The 17589-nt window shown below is 44.6% G+C and overlaps 1 protein-coding gene across 1 annotated transcript; it reads left to right on the top strand.

Moving 5' to 3' along the window:
• The first annotated feature begins 2369 nt into the window (after positions 1–2369).
• LOC133379041 (vomeronasal type-2 receptor 26-like) lies at positions 2370–15950 on the top strand. Its single transcript, XM_061613649.1, has 4 exons — positions 2370–2459; positions 2963–3190; positions 8899–9025; positions 15040–15950. Exons 1-4 carry the CDS (start codon positions 2370–2372, stop codon positions 15948–15950), a joined length of 1356 nt encoding a protein of 451 aa, XP_061469633.1.
• Positions 15951–17589: the final 1639 nt, after the last annotated feature.

Genomic DNA, 17589 nt, shown 5'->3' with positions numbered 1-17589 from the left:
GCTTGTCTGAGACTTTAATGCTTCTGCTCAGAACAACTTGCTGTGTTTTTGGAATCCACACTCTGTAATATGCATTCTGGAAACCCAGCACAAATCCTTCCTGTGCTCTAGGTGCCAATTTGCCACGTCTTTTCCCTTGTGTAATATGGACCCAGAAACAGGCTCCAAATCTCTAAATGTGGTGCACCCTCGGCTTCCTCCCAGTGAGTTTTTCGTAGGGTGACATTCCAATGGCACTATGTAACACCCTATTGTGTATATAATTCACATAAAGAATACATTCTGCCCAAAAAGAGTGTGCAAGACTAGAATCCTCCAACATGGCTCTCAAAGCTTCCTGAAGCCCTCTGTTTTTTCTCTCCGCTAACCCGTTAGAAAACGGAGAAAATGGAGCTGTGAAATGTTGTTCTATACCTTCACTTTCAAGGTATGCATGTAATGCTTTGCTTGTAAACTCCCCCCCTTGGTCTGATCGTATCGCCTTCACAGTGACATTATGCTGCGTTTGAATTTTCTTGATGAACAGACGCAACTTCTGCTCTGCTTCATCTTTCCGTTTGACCAAATAAACATGAGTGAACCTGGAGAAATCATCGTCCACTACCATAAAGTACCTCGCACCTCCTCGTGAACTGTTTATTGGCCCTGATAAATCAACATGAATGAGCTGGTAGGGAGCGGTTGTCGAGCTTTCCGCCTCCCTGTTTATGGGTGCAATTGTCATTTTAGCTTTATGGCAGGCATCACAATCAATTAACTGACCACAATCTGTCAATTTCATGTTTTCACTCAGACTCGGGGTTTTCTTAATTGTTTTACAGTTTGCATGCCCCAGCCTTCTGTGCCAATCATGCACACAGCCTTTATGTGTCTGCGCCTCAGCACCAAATGCAACACACCCTGCCTGATTGCTTTTTATTACAAACTGTGAATCTTTCAGGCTCCCTTGCATGCATATTTCACCCCCTCTTTTCACGAAACATTTGTCTCTGTCAAACACCACTGAAAACCCAATGCTGGTCAGTTTTCGAACAGACAGAATATTATTAGACAATTCAGGGACATACGATACATCAGAAATTATGCCAATCTTACTAAGTTTCAGCGTCCCTCGTGCCTTGACAGTTCATCTCAATCCATCAGCTAAAAGAACAGAGTCCTGCACCGCCTTTGAAGTGTGCAATAAATGTAAGTCCTTTACGAGGGTATGGATACTCCGCTGTCTAAAATCCAGTCCATCTCCATAAACCGAGGCTTTTCTGCACTGACAAAGTTCACACTGCTCTGTTTCCAGCCTCCATCTCTGCTTCTTTGCTTGACTGCACAGTCTCTTTGAATATGTCCACACGCTCCACAAAAATAACAAGTTTTCAGCCGTTGCTGCTCCTGGTAGCTTGCCTGCTTGCTTCTGACAGCTTCCTTCGGCTCAGCCTTTTTCACCTCCTGTCTTCGCTGCCACTCCTGGGTCAATTTTTCCTCAATAAAACTGACATTCAGGCCGCCATGTGGCATTGCTTCCATAGCCATCACAAAATTATTCCAGCTTCCATCGAGTGAAGCCAGGATAATATACGTTTTCTGCAGGATACTGTGTTCCACGCCTCGGTCTTCTAATTCAGCAAATAGGCACCTAAATTCAGTAAGATGCTCACTCATGGTGCACTCACCCATGAAACGCATCTGGTACAGCTTCCTTGCCAGACACAGCTTGGATCCCGCTATCTGTTGCACATGAAGAGCCTGCAACATGTCCCACATACGTCTGGCTGTGGGTTCATCTCTTACGTGCAGCAGTTGAGAGTCGGATAGAGCCAAGGTAATAAAAGCCTGTGCCTTCTCATCTCTCCGCATCCAGGCCGCTGTTGGTGGTACCGGTGGGGTCCCTTCAATCACAGAAAATAACTCCTCTTTTATCAGAAAAGCCCGCATTCTCATCTTCCAGCTGGCGTAATTATTTTCATTAAGTCTCTCCATGGGCATGCCTCCAGACATGTTTACAGCCATCTCAGCTCACCTCTGTCTGGCACAATCAATCACACACTGCTCTCTGGAACTCAGTCTGCAGCTCAGACCACTTACTTCGTTGTAACACGTGCTGGATCTGGGCCCATAACCCTGTTGAGGTGTGCGTTGTAAGCGCTGTTACATTGAGTATAAGTGGTCAAGAAATCCAAGGACATGACATAGTATTAAGAGTCCAATTTACTCAGGACATTAAGGCATGTTAGCTTAAGAAGTTTCTTCTTCCCCCCCCCCACAGCAGGAACACACACAGAAAAGCTGCTTCTCCTCCAAAATCCAAACCCCCACAGAAAACTTCCTGTGCTGTTCCAGCCTGTTATCTCTGGTTGCTAGGCACCAGCATAGTGATGGCCTTGATGGCCTGCAAGGCTCTACAAAGACATAACAAACTCTTCCTTGCTCAAAGTTTCAGACTTGATGAAAAAAAACAACCAGAGGTAGTATTGCCTAATAATAATACTCAACTAATAATACTCAACACTTTCACCTCCACAGTTCTTTATCTCCATTCTGCTGCTGCCTCCTTCTCCTCCTTTATCCATGTTCTTGTCCTCCATCTCCTTTTCCCTTCCACTTCATTCTTCACCACCACCATTCATTTCTTAAAACAATTGTTTTCTCCACTCTACCCCGTCTTGCTCTCCACCTCCTCCCTCGTCGCCTCCTACCCATCCACAGAGCATGAGGAAAGAGCAACACTGCACAGAAGCCCAGTTTGAGGAACATGATTTTCATCCACAAATCAGAGGAGCAGAAGACTTCCCCTGCTTCCCCCCCCCCAGTAATTCCCAAAAGTAATGCTGGAAACATTATGTAAATGAATTATCCACTTGTTCCTCAAAATGTAATGAATTACAAGTACAAGTTATTTGTTACTTGTAACTATTTACTTCCAAGCTCTGGTTTCCTGTATTGTAAATGCTGCTCTTTACCATTCTAGCTCCACAGTTTCCTGGGAAACTCCCAGTTTTACAATTCTTCTATGCATGGAGTGTACTTGGATGAGAATGGGGAACTGGCAGCCGACTTGGACCTTGTGAACTGGGTGGTGTTTCCTAATAGGTCTGTCCTCAGGGTGAAGTTTGGGAACATCAGCAGACAGGGATCCCGAGACCTAAAGTGCACCATTGACCGGGATGCCATTGTGTGGCCCAAATGGCTCAACCAGGTGGGAGTAATCATGTTTCTCATGTCACTGTATTCCCCATCCCTTGACCTCTAATAACATGCTCTGAGTGAAGCTGCCTTTGAATGCCTGTCAATTCCAGTGTTCAGCAGTTATCCAAGATCTAGCAGTGGGTCCCTGTGAAAGTGCGTTATGAGAGGAGTTCACCTGTTTTTTTGCACGGGTCAACTTTCCTTTTGTTACTACTTATCTTAGTAACTAGATGAGGTGGCCAAGGGTTTCCCCAACCCCTACCATATTTAAATTGTAAAATAAAAAAAATCCTCATATAATATCTGCAGCAGTGTGAGCTTCCCAACTGCATCCTCAGTGGCTGTGAAACCCTGCCCCCCACATACATCAAAATATAATGTTAAAAACTACTAATAAAATTAATTATTAGAAAGATTTAAATAGAATAGCTGATGGAAAACCTATTGAAACACCCACTTTGAAACTCTCAGTCCCTTGCACTAGTGGATGAAAGAATTTAAATATTGTGCAACAAAGGAATCCAATGCAATGGTTGCACTAGCGGAAGCTTGTTCAGCAACAGCTGATTCTTGTTGTGGAATCTGTTGCAACAGCTCATACCTGTGGAATCTGTTGGTAATGTGCTTGTGTTTTCGCCTGCACAATATTTCACCAAGACAATTATACCGCTAAGTGACTTTAACCCACCCACTATATCGGATGCAACTCGTTGTTGTTGTTATATGCCTTCAAGTTGATTATGACTTATAGCAACCCTATGAATCAGCGACCTCCAACAGCATCTGTCATGAACCACCCTGTTCAGATCTTGTAAGTTCAGGTCTGTGGCTTCCTTTACGGAATCAATCCATCTCTTCTTTGGCCTTCCTCTTTTTCTACTCCCTTCTGTTTTTCCCAGCATTATTATCTTTTCTAGTGAATCAGGTCTTCTCATTATGTGTCCAAAGTATGTTAACCTCAGTTTCATCATTTTAGCTTCTAGTGATAGTTCTGGTTTAATTTGTTCTAACACCCAATTATTTGTCTTTTTTGCTGTCCATGGTATGTGCAAAGCTGTCCTCCAACACCACATTTCAAATGAATTGATTATTCCCTTTTTTTACTGTCCAACTTTCACATCCATACATAGAGATTGGGAATACCATGGTCTGAATGATCCTGACTTTGGTGTTCAGTGATACATCTTTGCATTTGAGGATGTTTTCTAGTTCTCTCATAGCTGCCCTCCCCAGTCCTAGCCTTCTTCTGATTTCTTGACTGTTGTTTCCATTTTGGTTAATGACTGTGCCAAGGTATTGATAATCCTTGATAAGTTTGAAGTCCTCGTTGTCAATTTTAAAGTTACATAAAACTCTTTGACTGCACCTATTTTAACATGGTGGCCCCTGGAAAGTATACTATGGTCAATGTGGCCCTCGGGCTGAAAAAGATTAGCTGCCTCTCATTTATATAGTGCTCTCAGTACACCAAATAATTTATAGGGTACAAGAGTAAAGGTCTCTGCCTTCAGCAGCTTACAGTCTCATTATATTTTTATCCTGTCCTTCATTGATGGAGTTTTATACCCTTTGGAGGCCAAATGTGAATTGTTTGCAAGGCACTTTGAACATAAAGCTGTCCCCATAGAAATCTTGAGGGCCCATCCACATCTACTGTAGTCCCCAGTGAGGTGTTAAGTGCAACGTCTCCTGCAGCTTCTTGGGATCGGTTTCCATTGATGTGGCCTGTTGACATTGGACAAGGGCTTGAGATGATGAGGCCAGCAACATGTCCTCACGACCCTTGCCCTTCTTGGCTTATTAAAGCTTGCCAAGGAGGTCTGACTGAGTGGATCCATGTGTGGTCAACGGGTCATTGCAGGGGGAGTGGTTCCTGCCACCCTGAAAAAGTCGGTGATCTGACCGCTCCTGAAAACCCCACCTTGGACCCACTACTTTGTGATAACTACTGCCTGGTCACAAGTACCCCCTTTTTAGGGAAGGTGATCAAGAAGGTTGTGCACAGCAATTTCATATACTCTTGAATGAAACAGATTATCTTGAGCCATTCCAGTCTGCATTCAGAACTGGTTATGGGACTGAATCAGCCTTGGTCACCCTGATGGATGACCTCTATTGGGAGAAGGACAGGGGGAATACAACCCTGTTATTCTGATTGATTGATTGATTGATTGCATTTGTATACCACCCCATAGCCAAAGCTCTGTGGGCAGTTAACAACAGTTAAAACTATTAAAAACAAATATGCAAATTTTAAAACATTTTTTTAACAAGCAACTTAAAAGCACATGCTGAAATGCCTGGGAGAAGAGGAAAGTCTTGACCTGGCACCGAAAAGACAGGTGCAACTCATCAGGAAGATCGTTCCATAATTTGGGGGCCACCACTGAGATGGCTCTCTCCCTTGTTGCCAGACTCCCAGCTTCCCTCGGAGTAGGCACCTGCAGGAGTGCCTTTGATGTTGAGAGTAGTGTATGGGTGGGTTCATGTTGGCAGAGGCGTTCCATCAGGTATTGTGGTCCCAGACCATGTAAGGCTTTATAGGTTAAAACCAGCACCTTGAATTGAGCTTGGAAACATACAGGCAGGCAAAGTAAGTGGGCCAGAATCAGTTTTATATATTCAAACCATCTGGTCCCTGTTAGCAATCTGGCCGCTGCATTTTGAACAAGCTGCTGTTTCTGAACTGTCTTCAAAGGCAGCCCCATGTAGAGCACTTTGCAGTAATCTAATTTAGAGGTTACCAGAGCATGGACAATTGAAGCCAGGTTATCCCTGTCCAGATAGGGGCATAGCTGGGTCACCAATCAAAGTTGGTAGAAGGCACTCCATGCCACCGAGGCTACCTGAGCCTCAAATGACAGAGATGGTTCTAGGAAAAACCCCAAGCTATGAACCTGCTCTACAGAAGGAGTGCTACCCCATCCAGGGCAGGTTGGACATCCACCATCTGGTCAGAAGAACCACCCACTAGCAGCATCTCAGTCTTGTCTGGATTGAGCCTCAGTTTATTATCCCTCATCCAGTCCATTGTTGCAGCCAGGCACTGGTTCAGCACATTGACAGCCTCACCTGAAGATGAAAAGGAGAAATTGAGCTGCGTGTCATCAGCATACTGATGGCAACGCACTCCAAAGCTCTGGATGACCTCACCCAATGGTTTCATGTAGACAAACAGCATGGGGGACAGAACTGACCCCTGCGGAACCCCATACTGGAGAGTCCAGGGTGCCGAGTAATGTTCCCCAAACACCACCTTCTGGAGCTGAGCCACCAAGTAGGAGACGAACCACCGCCATGCAGTACCTCCCACTCCCAACTCAGCCAGTCTCCCGAAAAGGATACCATGGTCGATGGTATTGAAAGCTGCTGAGAGATCAAGGAGAATCAACAGAGTCACACTCCCCCTGTCTCTCTCCTGACAGAGGTCATCATATAGGGCGACCAAGGCTGTTTCCGTGCCAAAACCAGGCCTGAAACCCGACTGAAATGGATCCAGATAATCAGTCTCATCGAAAAGTGTCTGGAGCTGGCCTGCAACCATTCATTCAAGGATCTTGCCTAGGAATAGAACATTTGCTACTGGCCTATAGTTATTAAGATTTTCTGGGTCTGGGGAGGGTCTCTTCAGGAGTGGTCTCACTACCACCTCTTTCAGGCAGCCAGGGACACCCCCCCTCACAGAGAAGCATTAATCACTTCCCTGGCCCAGCCGGCTGTTCCATCCCTGCTAGCTTTTATTAGCCAAGAAGGGCAAGGATCCAGCACAGAAGTGGTTGTACGAACCTGTCCAAACACCTTGTCAACGTCCTCAAGCTGTACCAGCTGAAACTCATCCAAGAAATCGGGACAAGGCTGTGCTGTGGATACCTCTCTTGATTCACCTGCTATAACACTGGAGTCTAAGTCCTGGCGGCTTGTAAAGATTTTATCCTGGAAGTGCCTAGCAAATTTATTACAGTGGGCTTCAGATTGTTCTACCATGTCCTTGGGGCCAGAGTGTAATAGCCACTGGACAATTCTTACTTGATGTCTTGGTGGCTTTGGATACCATTGACCATGGTATCCTTCAGGGCCAACTTGGTGAGATAGGTATCGGAGCCACTGTTTTCCATTGGAGCCTGGACTCGGTGGTGGGCTGGATGAGGACCCATTAACTCAGGAACCTCCAACCCAAGACTTCTCTGTCTTGCTAGGATTCAGGGTTGGAGGTTCCTGAGTTCAGATAATTGGTAGTTGCCTGCTTGGGGTGGGGTCGTACTCCCTCTGAAATGGCAGTCCTTAGTCTGGGGGTGCTCCTGAATCCATCTTTGTCAATAGAGGCCCAGGTGACCTCAGTAGCTAGGAGTGCCTTTCACCATCTTTGGCTGGTAACACAGCTACAGCCGTTTCTGGACTGGGATAGCCTGACCACTGTTGCCCATGCACTGATAACCTCCAAGGTGGACTACTGTAATGTGCTCTATGTGGGTCTGCCCTTGAGGTTGGTCTGGAACCTGCAGCTCGTGCAAAATGGGACAGTGAGACTGCTCACTACGGCAGGGTAACCCCGCTGTTTCATGAATTGTACTGGCTGCCTATTAGCTACTGGGCTAAGTTCAAAGTGCTGGTTTTGGTGTACAAACCCTATGCAGGTTGGGGGCAGGATACCTGAAAAACCATCTTACCCCTTATATACCCAGTCCATCACTGTGCTCTGCGGGTGAGGGCCTCCTGCAGATACCATCTTATCAGGAGATCCGTTCCTCACAACTTAGTAAGTGGACCTTTAGTATAGTGGCAGCTACTCTTTGGAATTCCCTCCCTTTAAATATTAGCCATCTCTGTTATCTGTTCATCATGAAGACTTTCCTCGTTCAACAAGCTTTTGAAGTAGAGACCTAATCCCAGTCTGCAGCTGTTTTGGTATTGTTTTTTAATACATTTTAAAGCCTTTTTTTAAAAAAAAAATGTTTTTAAAGATGTTTTAATATGTTTTTAACAATGTTTTATTTTAATATATTTTAAAGTTTGTTGTATGATACTTTAGAGTGTTCTTAGTGCTTTTGTTTGCTGCCCTGGGCTCCTACTGGGAGGAAGGGTGGGATATAAATCTAGATGATGATGATAACAATAATAATAATAATAGTAATAGTAATAATAACAACAACTCATGAGAATCCCAGTGTACATTCCAAGAAAGACAGGCAAATGAATTCCTATAATCTGTGGTAGTGCAAAAGGGAATGGTCTTTCCTGCATTACCATACAACATGCTGCACTAGTCAAAATGGCTGCAGGCAGAGAATCCCACTAGAACTCACAGTCAGGCTGGCAGGTATTTGTGAGCCCCCTCCACCTTTAAGAATTTGGGTCCTCCTGAGCCTCTTAGGGTTTATACCCAAGTAACAACATTGTGAATTAGATTAGGGGGGCAAAAAGGCAACCACTGAAGCTCTTGGAGATGATCCCATTTGAGTGCCCCACAGTGAGTAGCTTGTCAGCCACAGTTTGCACCAGCAGCAGTTTTCAGACCATCTTCAAAGGTAGCCCTACCAACAGCGCACTGCGATAGTGCAACCAGGTCAGTGTTGGAAGTCCATCCCGCAGAGGCTGCCTGAGCCTCACACTAAACCATGGCTCTAGGTTCCATTAGGTGCTTTCTGATCTTGTGTCCTATCTCCGTAGATAATACACCACTAACACATTCCCCTTGACCCTCCTTGTCTTTATCCTTAGACCCTGCCTCCTTCCAGGTGTGTGGAAAGCTGCCGCCCTGGATTCGTCAAGGTGGTTCAAGAAGGAAATCCACTTTGCTGCTACAACTGCATTCCCTGTGCAGAAGGGACCATTTCCACTGAGCAAGGTGGGTGATGTGAGGCGTTCTTCCCTGGTTCTCCCTGTCAGGTTCCTACCTGCTCGTGGTTACTGCCTGTCTCTAGGCACCACCAGGGACTCCACCAGTCCGGACCGCTCTCTCTTATGATTTCTCTCCCCGCTCTAGCACAGATCACATTTCCCCACCCTTAAACAACTGCAGAGTATTATTCCTGTTCCAGGATTTATACGTCGCGTTAACAAATAAAAGTCTCGATGGGGAAAATGTCTTTCTTTGTTCCTCTGTCTGGTCACGTCACTGCAGTCCCAGCCACTTGCCTGGAAAGTCCATCGGCCAGTACATTGTCCTTGCCTTTGATGAACTGGAAGTCCACTTGATAGTCCTGTAGGGCCCAGGACCACCTCTGCAGCATAGTGTTATGGTTTTTCATAGTCTGAAACCATAACAAGGCCCGATGATCCGTAGTCACTGTGAATCTTCGTCCCCACACGTATGGGCGCAACTTGTTCAGTCCCCACACGACCGCTAGGCACTCCTTCTGAACCGACTAATAGTTTTTCTCCCTCGGCGTCAGCTTGCGACTCAGGTACGCCACTGGATGTCTGGTGCCTTCTCTCTCCTGTAGCAAGACGACTCCCACCGCCACGTCCGACGCATCTGTAGCCATGATGAATGGTTTCTCATAGTCTGGTGCTATTAATATGGGTCCTTGGCACAAGGCTTGCTTCAGTAGGTCAAAAGCCTTCTGACATTCATCCGTCCATACCACACACTCAGAACACTTCTTCTTTGTTAATTCATGCAAGGGGGTTGCTATTTCCCCAAAATTTCTCACAAACTTCCTATAAAATCCAGCCACACCCAGAAATGCCCTTACTTGTTTTTTGGTTAAGGGGATCGGCCACGCTTGTATTGCCTCCACCTTGCTCCATAAGGGGGTGATTTTCCCACTCCCCACCTTATGTCCTAAATAGATTACTTCCTTTAGTCCAAACTGGCATTTCTTAGCTTTTATTGTGAGGCCTGCTTTTCTTAAGGCCTCCAATACTGTTGTCAGGTGTTGGACATGCTCAGGCACCGACTTGCTAAAAAGGGCCACGTCATCGATATAGGCCACTGCAAAATCTGACATGCCTCGCAACACAGTATTGATTAGCCTCTGAAATGAGCTTGGTGAGTTCCTTAGTCCCATGGGTAAGGTCACAAACTCATATAACCCATCTGGTGTACTGAAGGCAGTTTTGGCTCTGGATTGCTCGTCTAGTTCCATTTGCCAAAATCCTTTACAGAGATCTAGTATAGAGATAATGGTTGCTGCCCCCAATAACTCTAACATAGCGTCTACCCTAGGCATAGGATACGCATCTGGGACAGTAATTTTATTGATTAGCCGATAATCAATGCAAAACCTTGTCGTTCCATCTTTTTTCGGAACCAGGACAATACTTGAGGCCCAGGGACTGATGGATTCCCTGATCACTCCTAATTCCAGCATCTCTTCCACCTCCTTTTTGATCTCATTCAAAACTTTCCCATTCCCACGGTACGGAACAGATCTGATTGGGGCATGATCTCCAGTATCAATGGAATGTATAACTATACTGGTTCGGCCAGGTTTGTTGCTAAAGAGATTCCTATAGGTTTTCAAAACTCTCAGAATCTCTTCCTCCTCTACCTCCTCTGACCATTCCACTTGATCTACCCCTCCTTTGTCTTTGCTTTCCTGTACCAAATCTGGAAGTTCAGGCCCACTTCCCTCAGGGAATAAGGTAACTTGCAACACCTTTGCATCCCTGGTATGGTAAGGCTTTAACATATTTACATGAACCACTTTGCTTTTGTTTAATTGGTCTGTGGTGATTACATATGTCACTGTGTCAAGCCTTTCTCTGATGTTATATGGTCCTTCCCAGTTAGCCTGTAATTTGTCATGTTTCCTGGGTATGAACGCCATAACCATATCTCCCACATCATACACACGTTCTCTGGCTGTTCTGTCATACCAGTAATTTTGCTTCTGCTGAGCTTGACTCAAATTCTCTTTCACCACTTCCATCATTTGTTTCACTGGTTCACATTCATCCTTTCTCTCAGCAGGCATCCACAGTCTATATAAAATCTCATTCTCACACACAACTTGATTCCTCAGTTTGTCAGTGAAAGGAATCTGTTGGGTCAGGGCTTGTTCCTTTACCTGCTTCAAACTGATATCTTTATGCAGCTCTTCCCTGAATTGCTCTGCTTCTTCCCCAGAGATCATTTGATACAGTTTGTCTTCTTCAGCAGGCCTGCTAGTGGTTGCTATGGTGACCTGAGGCTGGTTAACAGATTCCACCCTGTTTGTTTCAGCCCCCCTTAATATGGCTTCTTTTTCTCTGCCAATTTGCTGTCTGGTCACTACATAGATCTTTCCTTGGGCGCCCATTACATCCCTTCCCAGTATTACTGGTTCTTGTTGCTGGGCATTAATGCCTACTTTATATCGGCCCTCTCGGCCTCTCCAAGTCATTTCCACCAGGGCCACAGGCAAACTTTCTGGCTGACCCCTCACTCCTTGGATAGTCACAGTTTCCTGAGGTAATATTACCTCAGATTTTATTAAATCTGGCCTCAGTAATGTCTGAGTGGCACCAGTATCAAGCAATGCCCAATAATTTGCCCCTTGTACTCTCACTTCCTCTCTCAGACTTGAATCAAGGTCTGTTACTTCTGTCCAGTTTATCTGGCAAAACTGAACCTTTTTCGCTGTTTCTAAAGCCTTGGGTTCTGTTTTCACTGCCCTTGTCTGAGCAGGATTACTAATGGGGTTGGCAACCTCTCATTGAAAACGTAGGTGCCCTGGTCTACCACATTTGTAGCATAATTTCTCCTCACTTTTAGGGTACACAGATCCACTCTGGGGTGTCCTGTGCCCTTCAGATTTTAATGGAGGACTCACTCGCTGTGGTACCACATCCCTTCTGCCAGCACTATATGGTCTGGGTTTAAACTCTCTTGATGTTTTCCCCACCCAGCCAGTTCTATTAGAGGCGAAGTGATCCGCCAACTCTGCGGCCTCCTGCACAGATGTAGGGGAACGGTCTTTGACCAGGAGCCTTATTTCTGGTGGTAACTGATGGTATAATTGATCCAGTATCATGAGGCTTTTCACCTCTTCCACTGACTGAGCTTTGGCACTACTCATCCACTTTCCAAATATATCCATCAACTTTGCTCCCAGTTCCACAAAAGACCTCCCTGTCTGTATCTGGCAATTTCTGAAAAGCTTTCTAAAATGATCAGGCCGCAGTCTGAATCTTTTAAACATTGCTTCTTTGAATTCAGCATAGGTGACGGGCTTGTCTGAGGGGAAATATTGGTATACCTCAGCCAATTCCCCTTTAATCAGGTTTGATAAATACTGCATGTATTTATCTTCAGGTAGCCCCCACAACTGAGCTGCTTTTTCAAAGGTGCTGAGGTAAATTTGAGGATCTTGACCAGGCTCATAGACAGCAAAGTCCTTTGGAGTAATTTTTATTTTTGCTCCATCTCTGTCTTTCCTTGTCTCCTCAGAGTGAAATTTCTCTCTATCAAATTTTAACTTTTCTACTTGTAATTCAGCATCCAATGCTCGTTGCTTCTCCCTCTCCTCAAACCCCAATCTCATTCTCTCAATTTCCAACTCCCTCTGTTTTTCCTTCTCTGCACCTTCCATCCTCAATCTCTCAGCTTCCAACTCCCGCTGTTTATCTTTTTCCTCAGCCTCCATCCTCAGTCTCTCAGCTTCCAACTCTCTCTGCTTGTCTTTTTCCTCAGCCTCCATCCTCAATCTCTCAGCTTCCAACTCTCTCTGTTTTTCCTTCTCTGCACCTTCCATCCTCAACTTCTCTCTCAAGTACTCTATATAAGCGGGATTGCTTAAATATCCTTCTGGGGTCTCTTCTCTGACAGGTTGTTTTTGCTGGGCAGTTGCAAATCCTATAAGTGCTACCCTCAATTCATCTACCCCTTTACCCTCATGAGGTAAATTGAATGTTATGCACTTCTCCACCAGCTCCTCTCTTTTCATTTTTATGTATTCAGCCATGGTGTTTGAGTTCACTTACTCTTTGCCACACACTCTTTGCCAGTCACTCTCACAAGAAATCTTGTTTTGTTATTTGTAGTTTGCCACACAACTATTAGGGATTGTCTAGTATTCGTATCTCACTGCTACAGCCAACACCTGTGACGTAGTCTCCTTTGTCACCACGTGTCTTTGGGACTCTCTTTGGTTCGTATCTGGATTCTCTGTTGTTCGTATCCCACCGCTAACACCAGATGTGATGCGTCCTTCCCTGGCTCTCCCTGTCTGGTTCCTACCTGCTCGTGGTTACTGCCTGTCTCTGGGCACCACCAGGGACTCCACCAGTCCGGATCGCTCTCTCTTATGATTTCTCTCCCCGCTCTAGCACAGATCTCAACAGATCCCCCTGCTAGGCAACCACCAGTAACGTCCCAATACTAGTATTCCCAGAGACTCTGAATACTGGTATTGTTATTCTCTTCACCGCTGCCACCATTTGTTACAGTTCCCCTTCAGCCTTGGTCATTACCTTACCCTCCCTTCTGGTCTGTGAAACCCCAGCCAAGGATCAGGCCTTTGGTAAACCAAATTAAGTATTTATTACAGATAACAAAGCTAACAAGATTAACAAGATTTCTTCTTAAGGCACATAAGCATATGGTTTTACTCAATACTAATCCGAACTCCTCCTCCCTCCTGGTAAACAACTCTCTAAACCCCACCAAGCAATCCACTCTTTCTCTTCTCCCCCCAGATTCCACAATTCACCACCTCACATTCACCCAGATTTACCTGTCATCCTTTCATTTATACTGTCAGCCATTTTAAACATTCAACCAATCATCAAGCATTCTATTGCCCATTCACTCCCCCTCCTCTTTCACTACTTACCATGTATACTCTAAACAACCAGCACTTACCATATATACACTAATATATAGGAACATCACAGGTGACTCCAGAGGAAAGGAATGTCTGGAAAGGGCACAGGACAATGATTCACATGGATATTATGGGCTTTTTAAAAGAGAAATGTAGAACTGCCCAGTGGTACGTAGGAACCTACATAGATACATGCCTTCTTGCTTAGAGTCACAGTCCATGGCATTTAGGAACTTACATTGACTGGGAGAAAATCCTCTGAACTGGGAACTGAAGAGCACTAATGCAGAAAAGTGTTGGTTATGCTTCACACAAGAGGCACCATGCACTCCAACATGTGATGATAGTTTCAGGCACAGAGATTTCATATAGCTCGGCCTCAATATGGTCCCTGTTAAGAGTGTCATATTAGGTATTTCTGGCATTACTGCCCTTAACATAACATTGGCAACTTCATATGATTTCTTGGTATGAAAGACTTCATGTTGTAGAATTATATTCCTACATATTAGAAAGTACAATTCATGTAGAACTCCTGGTTTTGGGCTGGAAATAGAAGTGAGTGGCCCATGAGGTCCCTTTTGATTAGTAGCTCAAGGGCTGACCTTGTAAGTTCTCTTATAAGTCTCAAGTATTTCATTACTCTTCCATATTTTAAACTGTTCTCATGATGATTGTTTCTAATATTGTTTTAAAAGCTGCTTGGGACAAAATAAAAGAAATACTTAAATCAATGAAAGCCTGCTCAGACAGGAGGAGGGATCACTAAGTGATCTGAGGCCAATCCATTTTTCTCAACCTAAAGCACTTGATATAATTGTTGTGACATGTGAAGCAGAGCCTTCTCCATCTTGGTCCCTGCCGTATGAAATGCTCTCCCCTCCCCATTGTTTTTATCATCTACTGCATATCTGTTCCCCCAGGTTTTCCCTGGCCTATAATATTATGTATTACAATTCCTGATCTCCTGGGTCATATGCAATGGCATTACTAATTTTATTGATTTTTATTGATGTAGTCATGTTTTATTATACTGGGAACTGCTTTTGTATTCAATTCTGTAAATGTAGTGCAGATGGATATAAATTGATATTACTCTTGTTCTTTGCAGATGCAGAGCATTGTGCCCAGTGTCCAGATGATCAACATCCAAACAAGGCACAAGTTCAATGTATTCCCAAGATTATCACCTTCTTGGCCTATGAAGAACATTTGGGAATCCTCTTGGCTTCCTTGGCCCTTTTTTTGTCTGTAACTACATATTTTGTGTTAGGAATTTTCATTCAATTCCTAGAAACTCCAATAGTCAAAGCCAACAACCGGGACCTCTCTTTCATCCTCCTCATCTCCCTCCTGCTTTCCTTTTTGTCCTCCTTCCTCTTCATCAGCCGGCCAAGAAAAACAACCTGCCTTCTTAGACAAACAGCCTTCAGCATCATCTTCTCAGTTGCCATCTCTTCTGTGCTGGCAAAAACCATCACTGTGGTGCTGGCCTTTCTGGCCACAAAACCAGGGAACAGGGTGAGGAGATGGCTGGGGAAGAGTCTGGCCAACTCCATTGTCATTTCCTGTTCCAGTGTCCAAGTTGTCATCTGCACCATCTGGCTGATGATCTTTCCCCCATTCCCAGACTCTGACATGCACTCCCAGCCTGGAGAGATCATCCTGCAATGCAATGAAGGGTCTGTTGCCATGTTTTATGGTGCCCTTGGCTACATGGGCTTCCTGGCTGCCATCTGCTTCACGGTGGCTTTCCTGGCCAGGAAGCTGCCTGGAGCCTTCAATGAAGCCAAGCTGATCACCTTCAGCATGCTGGTCTTCTGCAGTGTTTGGGTCTCCTTTGTGCCCACCTACCTGAGCACGAAGGGGAAATACATGGTAGCCGTGCAGGTCTTCTCCATCTTGGCCTCCAGTGCTGGGCTTCTGGGCTGCATCTTCATTCCCAAGTGCTACATTATTGTACTGAGGCCTGATCTGAACACAAAGGAGCATCTTACAATGAGATCAAAATATTCTGTGTGATTTGTAATACTAGAAATAGAGAAATATGTTCCCTGAGCAATTTAATGTAGAGTTTGAAAATAGGTATTTAGGAAATGCAGATTTGAGATAATCTGAATTGCAGTCTTGCCTGTTGCTGCAGCAGCATCTTATTCTAACCGAATTCTAAATCATCTTATTCTAACCAAAGGCAGAAGGAACAGGCTCTTTTGGGAGGAAGACTGGGATATCATCATCATCATTTATTGCCCTTTGAACAGATGCTGAAGGTATTCGTCATTTTCTATATATGCCACTGAAGAAGTTCGTTAAAGCTGAAACATTACTGGCCTTATCAGGATATATTCGTCAAAAAAAAAAGTAGATCAGAAAAAATAGTCCCAGACATATATTACACAAAAGTCTTATAAATCAAAAAGATTTTTCTTTTCTCTTCCAATCAGAAACCCCTCATCCGTTGTAATCTTTATAATGCTATTTTCCATGTCAGCTTTTTGCAATAAAAAAAAGATAGGCTATTTTTATTTTCTTCCCCCTTAGTTCCGTGAGTAAAAGAGAAGGAAAGTTTTGACTCACCCAGGTTTTCTTAATTGCTGGTTCTTTGACAAATCTCTTTAGCTGTATAGATAAGAAAGTAATAAGCGTAGACAGGAGAATGCTTGCCTGTTAGTCCGTTTTTCTTTAAAGAAAAAAAAACGGGTCACTTATTCAGCTGAGCTAGCTAGAAATCCTCGCTCCGAGCTGCTGGAAGACCTTCTTTCACAGACAATTCTGATGAATTCCAGTCTCCAACAATCACAACAAAGCTGTGTGGGAAATCTCACGTTTCTTCCTTATCCGGAAGAAATTATCCCCAGTCAAAAAAAACCCTTCTGACTGGATTTAAAACTGAAAAAGTTTCATCCAAGACTGGAGCCCGTCTCAGAGGCTGCACAGGCGGAGGGATCCTCCTGGGAAGTCGCCTTATCAGGATATATTGAAGATATATTAATAAAATAAAAATACTACAAATTCAGTAGTGCAGGATCCATAAGAACATAAGAAGAGCCTGCTGGATCAGGCCAGTGGCCCATCTAGTCCAGCATCCTGTTCTCACAATGGTCAACCAGGTGCCTAAGGGAAGCCCGCTAGCAGGACCCGAGTGCAAGAACACTCTCCCCTCCTGAGGCTTCTGGCAACTGGTTTTCAGAAGCATACTGCCTCTGACTAGGGTGGCAGAGCACAGCCATCATGGCCAGAAGCCATTGATAGCCCTGTCCTCCATGAATTTGTCTAATCTTCTTTTAAAGCCATCTAAGCTGGTGGCCATTACTGCGTCTCGTAGGAGCAAATTCCATAGTTTAACTATGTGCTGAGTAAAGAAGTACTTCCTTTTGTCTGTCCTGAATCTTCCAACATTCAGCTTCTTTGAATGTCCACGAGTTCTAGTATTCTGAGAGAGGGAGAAGAACTTTTCTCTATCCACTTTCTCAAGGCCATGCATAATTTTATACACTTCTATCATGTCTCCTCTGACCCGCCTTTTCTCTAAACTAAAAAGCCCCAAATGCTGCAACCTTTCCTCGTAAGGGAGTCGCTCCATCCCCTTGATCATTCTGGTTGCCCTCTTCTGAACCTTTTCCAACTCTATAATATCCTTTTTGAGATGAGGCGACCTGAA

The sequence above is a fragment of the Rhineura floridana genome, chromosome 3 (genome assembly GCF_030035675.1).
Source record: "Rhineura floridana isolate rRhiFlo1 chromosome 3, rRhiFlo1.hap2, whole genome shotgun sequence".
NCBI classification, from domain to species: Eukaryota; Metazoa; Chordata; class Lepidosauria; order Squamata; family Rhineuridae; genus Rhineura; species Rhineura floridana.
This window is presented reverse-complemented; position numbering and strand designations above follow the sequence as displayed.